General features: G+C 53.9%; 7 protein-coding genes across 7 annotated transcripts; 5 read left to right on the forward strand and 2 right to left on the reverse strand.

Annotated features, from left to right (window-relative positions):
* The first annotated feature begins 60 nt into the window (after positions 1 to 60).
* On the forward strand, positions 61 to 2443 carry C7974DRAFT_394114 (fungal-specific transcription factor domain-containing protein). The gene is made up of 4 exons (XM_046141844.1): positions 61 to 594; positions 641 to 1772; positions 1821 to 2027; positions 2076 to 2443. The coding sequence occupies exons 1-4, from the start codon at positions 128 to 130 to the stop codon at positions 2346 to 2348; spliced, it is 2079 nt and encodes a 692-aa protein (XP_045997010.1). The 5' UTR covers positions 61 to 127; the 3' UTR covers positions 2349 to 2443.
* Positions 2444 to 2479: 36 nt separating this feature from the next.
* C7974DRAFT_453866 (uncharacterized protein) lies at positions 2480 to 3661 on the forward strand (the record flags this gene model as incomplete). Its single annotated transcript, XM_046145884.1, has 1 exon — positions 2480 to 3661. The coding sequence occupies exon 1, from the start codon at positions 2849 to 2851 to the stop codon at positions 3659 to 3661; it is 813 nt and encodes a 270-aa protein (XP_045997011.1). The 5' UTR covers positions 2480 to 2848.
* Positions 3662 to 4421: 760 nt separating this feature from the next.
* C7974DRAFT_394121 (uncharacterized protein) lies at positions 4422 to 6964 on the forward strand. The gene is made up of 6 exons (XM_046141845.1): positions 4422 to 4909; positions 4955 to 5114; positions 5177 to 5929; positions 5980 to 6280; positions 6327 to 6547; positions 6594 to 6964. Exons 1-6 carry the CDS (start codon positions 4814 to 4816, stop codon positions 6881 to 6883), a joined length of 1821 nt encoding a protein of 606 aa, XP_045997012.1. The 5' UTR covers positions 4422 to 4813; the 3' UTR covers positions 6884 to 6964.
* A 2431-nt stretch (positions 6965 to 9395) lies between these two features.
* Positions 9396 to 10669, forward strand: C7974DRAFT_310937 (subtilisin-like protease-like protein; the record flags this gene model as incomplete). The annotated part of the gene is made up of 2 exons (XM_046138290.1): positions 9396 to 9719; positions 9770 to 10669. 2 exons carry the CDS (start codon positions 9396 to 9398, stop codon positions 10667 to 10669), a joined length of 1224 nt encoding a protein of 407 aa, XP_045997013.1.
* Positions 10670 to 10732: 63 nt separating this feature from the next.
* On the reverse strand, positions 10733 to 12609 carry C7974DRAFT_453874 (Oxidoreductase, molybdopterin-binding domain-containing protein; the record flags this gene model as incomplete). The annotated part of the gene is made up of 6 exons (XM_046145885.1): positions 10733 to 11039; positions 11089 to 12033; positions 12082 to 12096; positions 12146 to 12275; positions 12327 to 12391; positions 12448 to 12609. 6 exons carry the CDS (start codon positions 12607 to 12609, stop codon positions 10797 to 10799), a joined length of 1560 nt encoding a protein of 519 aa, XP_045997014.1. The 3' UTR covers positions 10733 to 10796.
* A 1203-nt stretch (positions 12610 to 13812) lies between these two features.
* C7974DRAFT_183748 (uncharacterized protein) lies at positions 13813 to 16109 on the forward strand. Its single transcript, XM_046136420.1, has one exon. The coding sequence runs from the start codon at positions 14129 to 14131 to the stop codon at positions 16022 to 16024; it is 1896 nt and encodes a 631-aa protein (XP_045997015.1). The 5' UTR covers positions 13813 to 14128; the 3' UTR covers positions 16025 to 16109.
* On the reverse strand, positions 16110 to 16828 carry C7974DRAFT_183767 (uncharacterized protein). Its single transcript, XM_046136421.1, has one exon. The coding sequence runs from the start codon at positions 16585 to 16587 to the stop codon at positions 16195 to 16197; it is 393 nt and encodes a 130-aa protein (XP_045997016.1). The 5' UTR covers positions 16588 to 16828; the 3' UTR covers positions 16110 to 16194.
* Between the last annotated feature and the right edge of the window lie 549 nt (positions 16829 to 17377).

The raw sequence follows: 17377 nt of genomic DNA on the forward strand, positions 1-17377 counted from the left end.
GCGCCGAAGCAAGTGCTTGGCCGCAATGCCCGGCGTCGCACGGGAGGGTAGCGGCAGCAGCGGCAGCAGTGCGACGGCATCCACCCCCTCGACCTGTCGCGTCTGATCGCGTGCATCGCTGCTCTCGATGCGGAATCCTGTGGCGTGTGTTTCGTGCCGCAGCGCGAAGCAGAAGTGCATCCACAACGACGCACCGCCGTGTGACCGCTGCCGGCAGAGCGGACGCGCCGCGCTCTGCGAATTTCCTGCACCAGGCACGTCAGCAATTCACCGCAGACCAAAACGCCCGCGGCCCTCAGAGGAGACTCAAGGCGCAACTCCCCCGGGCGCCCCAGCAGCTGCTACGCCCCTCTCTCGCCGTGGTGACGCACACTTGCCGAGTCCCACAGAAGCCGCGCCGCTGAGCCCGAGAGCGGCATGTTCGCTGCTCGACGGGCTAGACCCCTTCGACCTCTTGACAGACGAGGTCAAGAACAGCTACCTGCGCTGCTCGTACAAATGGAGCTTCCACCACACGCCAACGCTGCTGCTGCGCATCCGCGACCACACTCTTGAGCTGTACCTGGTGTGGGCCCTGCTGGCCCTGGCCGTGCGGTAGGCGCCCCGCGACGCGATGCCCGCTGGCACTGACACGCCGCAGCTTCGTCAAAGACCCGCCCGCGGGCTTTACCTCACAGACCGAGGCCAGCAATGCCTACGCCGCGCGCGCGCGTCAGCTGCTGCAGGCCGACCTGGAGACGCCGAGCATCAGCCGCGTGCAGGCGCTGCTCATGCTTACCGGCCACGACTGGGGCGCCGGCAATGGTCGCCGCGCGTGGATCTACCTAGGCATGGCTATCCGCCTGGTTGAGGTCATGGACCTGACGCAGGAGCTGAAGACGCCGCGCAACCGCATGCCGACGCGTGAGGAGTTCATCGAGGCCGAGGTGCGCCGCCGCACTGCTTGGACTTGCTTCCTGATGGACTCGCTGCTAAGCGGCGGCAAGGGCCGCAAGCGCTCGCTGAATGCCGCCGACATGGCCATCCAGCTGCCCTGTGAGAAGGAGGCTTTTGTCTTCGGCGAGCCCACGTGTACCCCGCGCCTCGATGGCAACATGCACATGCCGCCCATTGCCCTGCCCGTCGGCGACATTGGCATCATCGGCCACAGCATGCGCGTCGCCAACATTTGGGGCAAGGTTGCGCGCTGGGCGTGTACCGAGGACTTCAAGACGGAGTTGCCGTGGTCGCCCTCGTCGCAGTTCCAGCAGCTGATCTACGAGCTCGAACGCTGGAAGAACAACCTGCCCCAGCGCACGCGCTACGACCTCTTCGCGCTGCACAGCCACAACGCCGTCGAGCAGGGCCAGGCCTATTGCTACATGCACAGCATCTACTTCATGAGCTACATGTTCCTGCATCGCGCCTATCTCCCCGTGCTCGGGCCCCAGCAGAACGGTGCAGTAGGCGAAGAGACACCAAATTCGTACAACGAGCACACCGACTTGTGGAAGAATTGGCAAAAGACCTCGCGCAAGGAGCTGTTCAAAGAGGCAACCATGGTGTTGGAGATGCTGGAGGAGATGCGCACGTTCGGCGTCTTCTTCCTCCGCGGTCTGGTGCCATGGATTGGCTTCACCATCTACACAGCAGTCGGTGTCATGCTGTACTCCTTCAATTTTCCCAGCGACGAAGATGACCCAAGGATAGTCGAGAAGGCGCGTGAGAGGGTCATACAGGGCTGCACGTTCTTAAAAGAGATGAAAACGCAGTGGCCCATGGCAGCGACATGGGTGAGTGTCTTGATCATGTGGACCAGCATTCCCACTAACAATCGCTAGTTCGAGACCATCAAGCGCATGCAGGTCTATTATCGCTCCTTCTCCGGCCAGGACGGACCGGCTTCTCCAGAAGAGCGCAAAGCGCTGCGACGAGCTATGATCGACTACGGAGCTCTGCAGCCCTCACCGGTGCAGAAGCCTTCGGAGGCGAATAAGGGGCCAGACACCACTATCGTTCAGACAGTCATATCTCCGCCACCACAAGAGGTACGTTTGCCCACCACACTTTCAAATTCAAAATCTAACTCGTGCCAGAATAAGTTTCTCAGTGTCACGCTGGGACCAAGCCAGCCGCTCGCCACACCGCCGACGGCAGCGCCGACGCCAACAAACTTCAACAACACGTACTCGTGGAATACACCGAACCCCATACCGCCGCTGGAGCTTGACGAGGCTTTCAGTTTCGAAGGGTTCGATCTAAGCAATGCGGATTTGGAAGAAATCATGATGAACGCTACGCAGGACTTCTGGGCCAGCTTTCCTGGCGAGGTGGGCGTTGGGTATGGAAATGAATACGCGGGCAGTTAGGAAGCTATTTCTGAGCTCCCCGATTCCAAAGTGTATATTTAGTATTCCTAAAAGGCGTTGCAGTACAGAATGTGGACTTGGACTATCGGCAGCCAGCGTTCTTGATATTTGAAAAGTGACGAATCAGCATCCGCGGGACCCCCATCCTCGGCTACCTCCCCCGCGAACCCCAGCGTTCACCCCACTGCACTACGAACATTGAATAACTTTGCATCTGAACCTGGTCACAGCAGCCCTCCGAACTCGATTTTTTATCACTGCACAGTGGCACAATCCATTGCAACGTGCGGAGATAGCCAGCGAACACCGGTATCGGCCGCGGACGACTACTGACAGCACTGTGAATCATACCTCCAAAGATCATCGCTACGCCCTAGCGCTTAGCCCCACGCCCTGCGTACATACTGGTATCAAAACCTAAGATCCTACATCTACCCTCGCGTCTGCCTCTGTGTCGCACCACCACACGCCCCTACAACCTCCAACCCCCCACCGCCACCATGGGCGTCTACTATGAAACCATCCCCACCAGCCTCATTCCCTGGATCCAAAAACAGCAAATGCTGCTCGTCGGCACCGCACCCCTCTCCTCCAGCGGCCACATCAACATCTCCCCCAAAGGCGGCCCCGACTTCTTCGGCGTCCTCTCGCCCACCACCTTCTGGTACCTCGACCTCACCGGCTCTGGCATCGAGACACATGCACACCTGCATGAGCCCGGTAACGGGCGCATCTGCGTCATGTTCATGGCGTTCGACGGCGCGCCGCAGATCGTGCGCATCTGGGGCACTGGGCGGGCAGTCGAGGCCGGGACCGCCGAGTACGAGGCGTTCGTGGCCGAGCACAAGGTCAAGACGATTGTGGGGAGTCGCGCGATCGTGCTGGTCGATGTGCACCAGTGCGGCACGTCGTGTGGGTTCTCGGTGCCAAAGTATGATTTCGTTCAGTATCGCACGGTGCTGAATGATCACTTTGAGAAGAAGGAGCAGAAGTTCAAGAACGGCGATGAGAAGGAGTCAATGGATAGGTATTGGGCCTGGAAGAGTGCGAGGAGTGTGGATGGGATGCCGGGGATGAAGAGGGGCGTGGAGTATGCGGAGAAGCATGGGGTGGCGCCACTGAAGAAGTGGAAGGGGGAGTATGCGCCGGGGGGTGCAAAGGCATGGGGGGCGAGGGAGGGGCAGCGAGGCAGTGATAGGGCGTTGGTGTTTTTGGTGCTGTTGCTTGGGATTGTAATTGGGGGGGTGTTGAGTTTGAGTGTTGTTACGCCGGAAAGGTTGGGGATGCTGCAGAGGAAGGAAAAGTTGTGGTGATGGATTGAGTTAGTGTGTATCTCTCTCGGAGTTCTGAAAGGAGGCATCCGATGCCTGCCTCAATCTGCATTTACTGGATAACACCACTCGTCAACGGATATAGCAGATATCCGCAGTTCTATATAAAAATGCGGATCCACCTCCCCCCCCCCCCTGGCGAAGTGTGGTGTCTCTGCTTTTCGGGAGGGGGGTCTTGAGAATGTCATGGTTGGTGTCGATAGTAAGGGTTTGTTCGTGCTAAGTTTCGGCTTCTTTTCCATGGAACTATCGTCCTGGGTCAGATATAGTCGTATGCTCCAAATGGTCACGTCTGAACTATAGGTCCGGAAAGAGATAACACATTACCGAAGAGAACCCCTGAAGTAAAGTCGTCACGCGAGAGATGCACATCGATTACGTTGAATTTCTGATCCTTGTTCGGGAATTCGGTATACATGAGATTGTTCAACTGAACAGACGCATGGCCTTGTTACCGACATGCACACTTCAGACGCATCGCGCCCGATATTCACCACAAACACAAAAGGAGGAAGCCGGAGGTCCCCATAGAAGCAGTGTTCAAGAAGGAATAACGCATCTATCATAGAGGGTGGGTCCCGGTACTTCACCGTTGTGCGGAACATCTCACTCAGCGCTACCAAGCCGCGGAACGGCTAATAACCTTACCCGTCTGTTTCAGCCAATGAGCCATCGAGATTGTATTCCGCACGAGACCTCTGAGAAGATCCCGTTGAGCTGTCATTTGACGTGCCAGTGGCCACGAACCTCGGGAAGCGCTACCCCGCAAAGTCCCCGCGCAACGCTAGGGTTAGTCCTTCGACAAACCTGGCCGTGAAACGTGAACAGTGAGATCCAGAAAAAACATAGTCGTAATGTATCGGGGTTTGGAGCGATGACATCAATGCTCTCGCGGAATTCGAGTCAGTCTTTTCAGGATGGATACAGCCGAGCTGACGCACTGTTGTATCCTTCCTTATAAACATCAACTGATGTACAGTACTCCGACTTAATATCTAGGGTTCCATTAGCCTAGGTCTCATCAGGCGGTGACACCTGCAGACGCAGTGAGATTTCCTGTGCGTATTTTCGGAATTTCCGAGAAGACTTGTATAAGTTCGCAAGGGTTGGCAGAGAAGACGTCACCACCACACAATGGCTCCGGATCTCAATTCGCTTGGAAAGGACGAGCGCTGGGACTACTCTACTCCTGGATCAACGGGCTATGATATCCCAAACACAGTCTACAATGTGAGTGTGTGTTCGATGTGAGAGCAGCAGTTGACACAGCGTCAGGACCCGTCGACGAGAAAACTGAAGATTCTGACAATTGGAGCGGGTGTATCTGGTATACAGCTGGCGTATCATATCCAGAAGCATTGCGAGAACGTGGAGCATGTCATCTACGAAAAGAACTCCGATATTGGTGGGACATGGCTGGAGAATCGATACCCAGGTGAGACGACTTCGATAACGTGCTATGCATTAGTATTACGCTCAGAGACTGACTTATCGGAGGTTGCGCATGCGACATTCCATCCCACGCCTACACGCTCAACTTCGCCCTGAATCCAGACTGGCCCCGCTTCTTCTCGTATGCACCAGATATCCACAAGTATCTCTCAAAGGTAGTCGAAGTCTTCGACCTGCGCAAGTACATGACCTTCGAAACCGAAGTCGTGCGTTCCGAGTGGCAAGATGACAAAGGCAAGTGGAAAGTCTCACTGCGGCAGAAGTCGCCGTCTGGCGAGACTAAAGAATGGGACGAGGAGTGCGACCTGCTACTCTACGCAACAGGCATCTTGAACAACTACAAGTGGCCGAAGATCAAGGGCATCGAGAAGTTCAAGGGCCGTATCGTGCACACCGCAGACTGGCCGAATGAGTACCAGGAGAAAGAGTGGGAGAACGACCGCGTTGGAGTGATCGGCTCGGGTGCATCCTCAATCCAGACAGTGCCCAAAATGCAGCCGCACACGAAACACCTCGACGTATTCGTACGCACTGGCGTGTGGTTCGTGCAGATTGCGAACAACTACGGGCAGAACAAGGAGTACTCGCAGGAGGAACGAGACGAGTTCCGCCACGACCCAAGAAAGCTGGTTGCCCATGCGAAAGACATCGAAGGACAAGTCAACGGCCTCTGGGGCGCGTTTTACTCCAACAGCGAGGCGCAGAAGGCGGCTCAGCAGTTGTTTAGAGAGCGGATGAAGGAGTTCATTAAGGACGAGAGACTCCTGCAAGGTTTCACACCCAAATTTGAAGTTGGCTGTAGGTTCCCCGTTAGTAATCGTATGAAAAGCGGTACTAATACAACAAAGGCCGTCGTATTACCCCTGGAGATCCATACATGCAAGCCATTCAGAAAGAGAATGTGGACGTGCACTTCACAGCGGTCGAAGAGATCACCGAGGACGGCATCATCGGCAGCGATGGTGTTGAGCGCAAGGTCGACACCATCGTCTGTGCCACCGGTTTCGACGTAACATACAGACCACGATTCCCCGTGATTGGCAAAAACGGAGTAGACCTGTACAAGAAGTGGGAGAAAGCGCCGGAATCGTACCTTGGTCTCGCCTGCCCTGACATGCCGAACTGGCTCATGTTCATTGGACCCACATGGTAGGCCATTCGTGAATGAAATGAAAGTTATGCTGACAACGACCAGGCCCGTTGAAAACGGATCTGTAACCGGACCGCTGCTCAGCGTCAGCGAATACGCCATCCAGATCATCAAGAAGATGCAGCGCGACCACATCAAGTCCTGGGTCCCGCGCCAAGAGATCACAGACCAGTTCAACGAGCACGCTCAGGAATGGATCAAGCACACCGTCTGGAAAGGCGAGTGCAGATCGTGGTACCGCAACAACGACACCGGCCGCGTCAATGGTACACTCCCCCCTACTTCCTGCTTTCTCAACTGACAGATATGTAGCCGTTTGGCCCGGATCGTCGAACATGTACATCGAAGTTATCGCGACGCCTCGCTATGAGGACTTCGATATCGAGTACCAGCACAAGAATCCATGGGCGCACCTGGGCATGGGCCACGCGGTTTGCAACATAAAATACCCGAATTCAGACGTGTCGCCGTACATTCAGGTGGAGAATATAGATCCCAAATGGCTGAAGGCTATTGGGTACGAGGGACCGGCATTGCAGGTGCAGCAGGAGAAGGAGAAGAAGAATCACGTCGGGACTGATGGGTCGACGAGTGTTGCTTGATTGGATCGACAGACGGGACGAGCATTAGGACTGCAGCATGATGCCTGCTAGGATTACCAAATCGATGGAATTGCAAACCTATACAAGAACTGTTTCGGTGAATGTGACATGTAGACGCCCTGACAACTTCAAGCTCATCTCTCCTTCAAGAAGCCGCGTCCACTGGGGAAAGTCCAGGCTGAACTAGGTCCTGACCTCACGACTACAGCTGTGCTAGCCTTTGAAAGCTTGCGATGGTGTCAGTTGGGTCGATCGTCATGAACTGGACTGAGATCCTTCAGAATCTAGATCGGCATTGTCGAGCGCAGCTTTCGTAGTTTCGGAAGCGCCTGTTGCGTGGAACGATCCGACTGGGCGTATACCACGAAGAGGCGAATCGAAAACGAAACTGTTCGACTGTCGACGGCTCATCCCAGGCTGCTGAAATACACTGCTCGATCGTACATGGAGTTCTGGATCGTCCGAATAGATGGGCTTTTCGGCAAATGGCTTCATTGGCTGGCTTGCTTCTGGGGAAAGAGAACTAGCTCCCGCTGCTTGCCCTAGCCTTGAGGCTGCTAGCACCGTTGATCGTGAAATGATAGGCGTCCGCGTAGAGCCTTGGCGCGAACCGTCGTCTGTCGCTGCTATAACTGACTCTCCCGTGTCTTTTGAGTGCGGCAACCGGTGATGTCGTTTTGGTCTCGACTGACCTCCGGTAGTATTCGTGCCACTTGTTGCAACCTGCGTTGCGGATAACGCATTTGAATCTTCTTCAGCAGCAGAAGTGGGGTTCCGACGCACATGTAAATCGCTTCTTTCAGTGTCATTCGGATGATCTCGACTTGACCTGTTGAGGATTCCGAGGAATGTTGCCAATGATTTGATTGATAATGGACCCGTTCTCTGGCTTCTGGATGACTCTGTACCACTCTTCTTGCTTGAAGAGCCATCATATTTCAACCTCTTCCTCTTGACCACGCAAACAAGCTCTTTGCTTTCCTCTGTTGCAGGTTCATTGGGCAAGGGACGATAGGTGTGTGCTACATCTCCATCCTCTCGCACGTCCGAGACCACCACACGCATCGATCTGCGCACCTAGCCGCTCGGTCGATGTTGACGCACATGCACATACTGACGCCGCGTAATGCTATCACCAGAGCTGAAGCACATGTTTGAACGAATGTGTTAAATGAATGATATGATCGTGGGTGAAATCGAGAATTCCAAGGTTGGAGCAGCAAGATCGCAGAAACGCCGCGACGTGGCCGCGACCAGCATCAGGAAGGTGGGGTCCTGCCCAAACTCAGACGTAGCTTTGAGACGGAAATTTCTAGGAAGATATCCAGAGCGGCGCAGCAGTCGTGGATACATTAGAGGAAGCAGCTCCCGATGTTGTCGCTCTTTCTCCAGCAATGGTTGCAGTGGTTCCGAGACACCACCTAGGCAGGCGCTCTGCAGCCAAAACTGATACCTCAAAACTGGATTGAGGCTGATGCGGCAAACGAGATGGCTTTCTTTACTTGCCATGTGTAGTTGTTGATGGCAGCGGCTCCCTAGTCACGTGCTGGCAGCCGAGACCGCCGATCGGCAAGCGCTAAGTGTGCCGTTGAGATGGGATCTGTCTGCCGAGATCTTCTCCAGCCAAACAACATTACCACAGCTCTTGGCTGAACGCCATTTCGTGTGTACCGAGCTGGCCCTCTGAACTTTGTACCCTGCGAAGCTTAGCTTGACGTTGATCTTTTGCTGAATTCTACACAACCCGGCCTGAAGCGTTCTTTTTCGCTTATCAAGGTTTGCAGCCTGCGTCCGACGGCACACGCATCTGCGCTATGGGAGATCTGCAGCATCTGGGTTTACCTGCAGGACGGATCCTCGTGCGTTCCATGGTACACAATTACAGCGAGATGGTCTTCGCCGCTGTGGCTGCAATGAACGCCCTGTAAGGCCATCACAGGCCCGCGGAGGCGACACTCTCAAGGGGTACCTCCTCTGTCTTGTTGAAGCACCAGTCCTCATGTATCCTTCACAGAGAATCGGGCTGCAATTGCTTGTTTCGCATATCTGTGGAATAAAAGCCATAGTGACGACCTAAAGTCCTTCACAACTCAACGGCTGAAAGGAGAAGAGGCATTACCATAAGGGGTATGCACCAGGCGCTTTGACCCTAGTGCATTATTGCACCGTCCAGTACCAGCCTAGCATCGCAGCCTACACTACATCTGGCCTGGTCTAGCATAGTCCAGAGTGTGAATAGCTACGACTTCATTTCCTCCTCCAGCGTCGATCTCGTGGCTGAAAATCTTGGCCTTGACTATGGGAGTGGAAACTTGCCAAAGAGGGCATGCTAAGCATGACAAGACATTTTGTCAAGATAAAGCTCCTGAGCAATCCAGACCGTGCTCTCGCTCTTGCAATATCGCGATTCTGGATGGCGGTAGTGGCGCACTGATTATAAGTACACTCCTGCTGTGCGTAGCCTCAAGGAGCAGCCTGTCCAGCTCCTCTGTCGTCCCTCAATATCTCCAAGATGCAGTTCTTCACTCATGTCATTGCTCTTGTGGCAGTAACAACACCACTATTTGCCAGTGCTGCTCCAGTCACTTCTACTGATGGGATTATCCCTGGCAAATACATCGTCCGATTGAAACCAGATGCCGACATTGCGTCCATAACTGCTCACCACAATACTGTTCGCAATATACAGGCACGCAATATTGCTAAGCGCCATCGCCGTCCAACCGCTACTGAGAAAGAGGCGGGGGTCGAACGTGAGTATGGCTTCGGGAAATTCAAAGGCTACGCTGGAGCTTTCGATGCGGCGACTGTTGAGGAATTAAAGGCTCTACCGGAGGTAAACAGCACCCATTTGTAGCCGATATAGAGCACTGACATGTCTGCAAGGTTATGGATGTTGTTGAAGATTACATCATGTCCACCAATGCGCTCGTCACTCAGAGCAGAGCGCCCTGGGGACTTGGAAGTATTTCATCACGCACCAATGGTGCCTCCAGCTACATCTACGACAACACTGGTGGGAAAGGGACATTCTCTTATGTCGTTGACACCGGTATCAGGCTTACTCACCAGGATTTTGGCGGCCGAGCTCAATTCGGCTACAACGCAGTCGGTGGTGATAACAACGACAACCAGGGCCACGGAACTCATGTCGCCGGTACTGTCGGCGGCACAACATATGGCGTCGCTAAGCAGACTACTCTCATCGCTGTTAAGGTCTTTGAAAGTTCCCAGGGCTCTGCGTCCTCTGTCATTGCTGGTTTCGACTGGGCAGTCAACGACATCGTGTCTAAGGGTCGACAGAACGCGTCTGTCATCAACATGTCTCTTGGTGGCCCTGGCTCGCCGATCTGGGACCAGGCCGTCACGGCCGCGTGGAACCGCGGCGTCCTCGCCGTCGTCGCATCAGGCAATGAGAACCAGCTTGCCTCCAACCGCTCACCCGCCCGCTCGCCCGAGGTTCTCTGCGTCGGAAATGTTCAGAGCAACGATGCGCGTCGCGGCGGCACTACTGGATCTAACTATGGTCCCGCAGTCGATATTTTTGCTGCAGGCACAGGTATCACGTCAGCTTATTTCACCTCTGATACTGCGACTGCTTCCATGAGTGGTACTTCGATGGCCTCGCCTCACGTCGCTGGCCTCGTAAGCTACCTGCGGGGTCTTGAGGGCTTGTTAAGCGCGGCTGATATCAAGGCGAGAGTACTGGAACTAGCGACCCCGGGTAGGGTGACTGATACTATGGGCTCGGCGAACTTATTGGCTTATAACGGCAACGGCAGGTAGCGTTACGAGAAATGTCAAGTGAGGAACTGAGCAAGAGTAGATGACTCAGATGAAAACGTTATGTCATATGATACTAAATGCTACCAAGATTAAAGTGGATTTCGTCGACCTTCGATCCTAGCAGTGACTATTCTTCAGGATCGCGACCGTCACGTCTGGACATCTCCCTGAGGTACTCCTCGTCCGACTCAAGGTCGAAAGGCACAGGGCGCGTAAGCGGCAAGAAAGGCAAGCCTCGATCCTCGAACTGCTTCAGTCGCTTAGCAGTCATCGGCTTCGACTTATTGACGCTGTACAACTTGACGCGATGGCACGAAGACGTAACGTGAAGATCCCAGTTCCATGCGCTGCGGACATATGTGGGTTGGGTCTGGGCATATTAGTATCGCGGTTCGGTAAGAGATTCTGGCAGAACCTACATTCAATGCATCGTCCCAACATCTGACGCAGAACTCTAACCATCCTTCTGCATCGACTGGACATTCGAAGGACCATGTTCTCCAGGCGTGGAAGTACTTCTTACTCAACTTCTCATTGGGTACTTCGTACCATACGCCTCCGCCGTCATTACTGACTTCGACACGCTCCGGCCATCCACTGCCACTGTAAGCCCAGCCGGTGAATGTGATTTTGCCGTCATGAATGATGACGTCGTTGTTCACTGGCGTCATGATTGCAGACGAGACAGGCATGGTCTGGATACTGAAACCGTTGCTGTATGTCACGTTCTGCTTGCCCATCTGGGGGTTGTAGTAGAGGTACTCTTTCATCTGCACAGGGGCCATCGAAGGCGCATCGATGACATTGATGCGCGTGAGCCACTTGCAGGAACGAGCGCCAATGTAGCCCATAACCACAACACGAAGCGGTGCGCCGTGAATCGCAGGGAGGGGCTCGCCGTTCATCTCCCACGCCAGTAATATCTCGTTGATCTTCATCTTTCGGACAGGCGCAGAGACCGCGTAGTTGTACACCTCGCCCTTCTTGAAGTACGTATCTGCACCGAAGAACTCAAGATGCGAACCACCCTCCTTCAGTCCACCGCAGTACTTGATGACCTTCTTGAGGGACACACCGGTCCAGCGGGCGGTACCGATGGCGCCTTCACCCCAGGGTGCATTGATGAGCTCGTCGCCGTCACCAGGGTATTCGTGAATTTGCTCAATACGGCGGGTGCCAGAACATTGCAGTGTAGCAACTGTAGATTGACGGGGGAAGATGGATTCGTCTTTGAGCATATCGAGAGTGATCTTCTTGGGGTTGTTGACCAGACCTTCGACCTCGAAGAAGTATTTGCTGGGGTCGATCTCTGGGATACCGCCATGGTTACGGACGAAGAAATCGGGGTTATTGGTGATCTCAGTCTATACAAATTAGCTGGAAGCTTGAAGGTGGCATCGCAGAATGCGTACCTCAACTAGCCGTTTCTATAGATGGGTCAGTGATTGTCTGAGCCGTCATGATCCGATTACTTGCCCTTGGTGGTTCACCGTTATAGGGGAACTGTAAGACATGGATCATGTCCTCGCTTTTTTCCTTCTTGACATACTCCCATGAAATATCCGGCACGTTGCTTAGGGTTGGCCCCATGGCATAATGATAGTGTCTATTTGTGTAAGCGTCTGTTCAGACATGGAGCGAATATATGGAAACTCACTTCCAACGTACTCCTTCCAAGATAGGGTTAGTCTTGGGCAACGGTTCCATCTGAAACTCCGGAGGCTGCCAAACATCAGAATGTCACTCAATTTTTCCCCGGGTAGCGCAAGAGTACTGACCACAGGGAAATCATATTTCGCCATGATCTCTGCTGCTCTCTTCTTTTTCTCTGGATATCTTTCCCACTCGATGTAGCCCTTCCATCCTTCAAGCTCCTCTTCAAATACTGGCAACTCGCCTTGTACCTCGAAAGGCTTGTGGTTGGGCTCTGCGGGTGCCATTTTAGGATCTGGACTTCACTTTTGTGATGGGGGTCTACTGCTGAACGCGAACAATGCCTGCACTGTGGACACTCCGCTGCTTTTCTACTTACATTCTCGTAGTCGTCCAGATCGAGCCCGTCATGACCTCAGCGGCTCGGACTTACTGATAGTAAAACGGGGTCGTGCTCGCAAGCGACGAAGCTTGCTAAAGCTTGCTGCGGGTGATCCATGACCTATTACAGCTTTGTATACTTTGACTGGCGAATAGGATGCGTTGGATAGATATAGTTTCACGAAGGGTGCAGGGCATTTGGTCAATAGATGCGTCATTGTCGCACCGTTGTCCTACAGGGGTGTCCACTTTAAGATTGTATTTTGTTAATCCCGGGACTCCCGAGGGATTATGGAATCCACCGGATGAACTTCGAGACTGGCGCGAGCGCTGCATCAAAGACTGATACGCAGCGGGCAATGGTACAACCAATGTTGAGAGTCGCCAGCCCCTGTGCCATGTAATGCTTACACATGCTGAGGACATGCGGGGTACATGCGCCTCTCCTGGCGGACCGAATTGTCGTGATAGCCAGTTGTTTACGTTGTGTTCACTGGTCGATTGCCGCAAAAAAGAATGGTAGGGGCAGGGATGAGCTCGGTGTGTGGTGGTAGTGATCGAGAATGGCGCGCATTAAAGACGGCAATTGCTCGGCCACGTGCAGACCGCACTTTGACGAAAGATGATTGGTGAGGAAAAATGTAAGGGCACAAGCGGAAAAACCACCCATTGCGTCGCTCAAGTTTGCGGCGTTTTGTTCAATGTCCAGATTGCGATTACATCCGTAGAAGGTCACGACTATATTACTAGGCAAGTATGTCGACAGGTCGCATGGAACAACAGGGTTTCTTAGGTCTCCCAATCAAAGTTCCTTCCTGGACGATCGACCAACGCGTTTGAACCAGGGAGGAACATGTGGGCTGTCTGGTCGGACAGTACATAGCCTTCATCGAGAGGAGGCGTCAAGCAGCGCCATAATAATTGACTGTGATCTCTACAAAATAGTGGCATTCAAGCACGTCGAACTGCTCACCATAATTCGCCTCGTCCTCACGGCGTTTCGGCCAAGCTTTCGACTCGGTGTAAGACAGCAGGCCACGATGCGCGTCGCGTCGCGCGGGGAGACGGCCGTGCCGGACTTAGCAGCCGAACTTTGATCATGGATATCACTCACATGTCGGTCACGATTTTCAGGCTTTGGGGTCGTACATACGCCAATATTCTCAGACTGTGGTTGCAATTGCGGTTTTGATGCTCGGCTCTGGTGGTGGGACCTAAGTTGTCGGCCACGCCACAATCAAGGGGCCGCCGGGCCGCCACGCACCGCCTCCTCTGTACCTTCCTCTCATGCTCCACGACGTTCGCCGCAGCCTCAAGCGCGATCATGACAACAAAACGGATGCGCTGATGTAGTCACTTAATACTTCGATCATAATCGACTTTCTGACTCGGAGTACCAGGCGACTGCTGCCTGCAATCGCCGCAATGCGCTCGGTTTTCACCCCGTCCCGCCTCGTTGTGATGCTCTTCACCTTCTCTTTAATCAGCTTCCTCTGGACTTATGGCCTCCCACGTCAGCTTGCTGAGCCTTCGTTACCCATAATAGAGCACCCTGCCGACGAAGCAAAGCTTCACGACCCGATTGCGCCCGCGCCCGTCATTCGCACCTCTCACGCGACCCCCGCCATTTCTACTGCCACACCGACGTTGCGAGGAGAGCGGCCGAAGGAAGATGGCGATCACAGATGGGACGACAAGACGAAGAGACCAGATCGTGTGGAAGAGCAGACGCCACTGCATGGGCCAAAGGAGACAGGTCCTGCTGGGCATGACGGAGGCAGGTGGAGTGACAAGGAGAAGGCAGAGAAGAGTGGAAAGTCTGCGACTCAGATGACAGTTAGTGCAACTCCAGAACTTGTCACAGAGACGAAATCAAGCCTCAATACAACCACTGCGACTGCTTCGCCCACCTCGTTCACACCGTACGAGCATACAGCTGCTCCAGTCAAGGGATTCTGCAAGGATGTTCGTCATGCCCAAGACGTCATGGTAGTCGTCAAGACCTCGAAAGCCGAGATCTTCGACAAGCTTTCGGGGCACCTCTCTGGCCTCCTCTCCTGCGTTCCCAACTTCGCCATCTTCAGCGACCACGCAGGCACGATCGACGGCATACCAGTATACGACGCATTGCGTGACATCAGCTCAGAGACGCTTGATCTTCACGACGAATTCCGCGAGTACAGGATCATTAAGGCAGACCCCGAGTACAAGCCAGATCCAAAAAAGACAAAGGAACTAGACAAGTGGAAGATGCTGACTATGGTATACGAAGCATACCAGATGAACCCGCACGCCAAGTTTTATGCTTTCATAGAGGCAGATACAGGACTGAGCTGGACAAATCTCTTGCAGTGGGTGGACAGGCTGGACTACAGGATTGCATACTACAGCGGCGCGCAGTCGTTCATCAACCACGTCCAATTTGCACAACGCGGTCCTGGTATCTTGCTCTCGCAAGGTGCGCTGCGACAATATGCTAGGTCATACAAGGAACGATGGGCAAACCAATGGGAGAAGCGAATCAGCAAGGAATGCTGTGGCGACTACATCCTTGCAACTGCCCTTAATGACGCGCATGTCGAGCTGTATACGTCGTGGCCTCTCATGCAGGGCGAGCAACCGAACACCCTCGACTACACACGGAAGCATTGGTGCGCACCAGCCGTGACATGGCACAATATGGATCACGAGGCGCTGAACAAGAGCTGGGACCTGCAAAAACAGTGGACAGACAAGAATGGCTGGGAGAAGCCGTACCTTCACAGAGATGCATTCGAAGAGTACGTGCAGCCACACCTGAAAACGCAAGTAGAGGACTGGGACAATCTGGGATCGGACACGAAGATCGTCGCACCAGAGGGCCGGCAGAAGCAGCTCAAACTCAACGGCGAGAAACTCAACGGCGAGAAAGGTGATGATGCGCGCACCGCAAAAGAAAAGCTGGAGAAAGCCGCTGCTTCGCCGCCGCATCGACGAGGTGAGAAGAAAGACGAAAAGAAAGGTGACAAGAAAGACGAGAAGAAGGAAGAAGAAACCAAAGAGATGGTCGACTGGAACGTCATCGGCACCATGGTCAAAGACGGCGCCGACAACGCCGAGTCATGCAAGAAGGTCTGCATCGAAGTTGAAGATTGTCTGCAGTGGCGATACACTACGCACGGTGATGGCGAGTGCCATATGAGCAAGGTAATCAGAGCAGGCAAGCCCGTTGAGAAGAAAGAAGGCGCGCAGCAATGGACCAGTGGGTGGATGACGGACAGAATCAAGGAGACAACCAAGAAGTGGGTCTGCAAAGAAGTGAGCTGGAAATTCTATCAATAGATCTAGGGGTTTTGTTTGGCGTTATAAAGCATCTTACAGGGATCTCACAGCACAGCGTGTTGGTTGTACATAATTGCATTGTATACCCTCTTCCTCTGTCTACTGTTTACCGGAACACGTTGATCTCATCCAGACACTCCCTTTATCCCGTACCCTTCTCCGCTCTCGCCTCACACCTTCCGCTTGTGCACCTTTCTCTCGTGGTCGTCTCGCTTGTCTCTTCGTGGGAACCCTCGCTGTGAGCGCTCGCATGCAGCAATTCGACATTTGTACCGCTGATCATGGAGATGTGCGCCTCGGTAGTGGCGCACGAGATCCGGTTTGCGTGAGTACTTCTTGTTGCAGTTCGCTTCGATGCAGGCGTAGGTCGTCTCGATGCGGAATGGGATGGTCGAGGGGATGTCTCCGTCCGGCTCCGGGTTGTTGGTGGAGGTATGGGGGTGGGTCCGGCTGGTCGGGGGTGCACAGGCTGTGACGGGCTCGATGGTGTGAGGCCAGGTTCCATCCAGAAAGCTGCTTAGGTGTGATTGGGGGTGTTGGTGTAAAATTGTTCCTGCAGTCATGTGCGGGAGTCCGTCCGGCGGGTACGGCCGGCAATTGTCCTTCCGGCTATCCTTTGGGCTTGGTATACATGACAAAGGAAATGAGTTGAAGCGCGCGTCTGATTGGTCTGAGAATGTGTTTAACCTGAATACCTAGATAGGGGCTCAATCGTGACTGCGGTGGCAATAGATTTGGAGATGCAGGGCTGGATATAATAAAGGGGTGCCAGGTTCAGGGCATGTGTGGCTCCAAGCTAGCTCACTGGAGAACCTAATATGGCAACTCAACAGACCGTGGACGGGTCTGTGTCTGCTGCAGTACATGGAACAAAGTATAAGGAGACTGGGGGAGGTGGTATGGATTATAACGGGCTGAGCGAAACGTCGACAGATTTTGCCCCCACCCCTCAATGTTAGCATCGCTTCGACAATCGACCGTCGTTCACATCTAGTATATACGTACGGAAGTACAGGGCAGCTGCTTTCTCCCCTGATCCCAAAGATGTCATGCTGCTCGAATCCAGATGGCTGGAACAAGTCTTCGGAGATGAGCTGCTCAGATGTGAAGGTAAGGTCGTCGGCAAAGAGATCACCGTTCCCATACGGACAAGTAACGAAGTGTTCCAGATTCCAAGTCACATTTTTAAAGAGGAGAGACTCGTTCGCTTCTGTGACAAGAGAGGAATCGTTCATAATGTAGGAAACCTGGGAAATTTTTGCTCACGGATGAACGACAAGACGTGGGAGCACCAGGTTCAAATACCATGGTAGGCAGCCTAGGGACCCATGAGTATACGTCCAGGCCCAACAG

Source organism: Boeremia exigua, assembly GCF_020726555.1.
Source record: "Boeremia exigua strain MPI-SDFR-AT-0100 chromosome Unknown C7974scaffold_6, whole genome shotgun sequence".
NCBI lineage: Eukaryota > Fungi > Ascomycota > Dothideomycetes > Pleosporales > Didymellaceae > Boeremia > Boeremia exigua.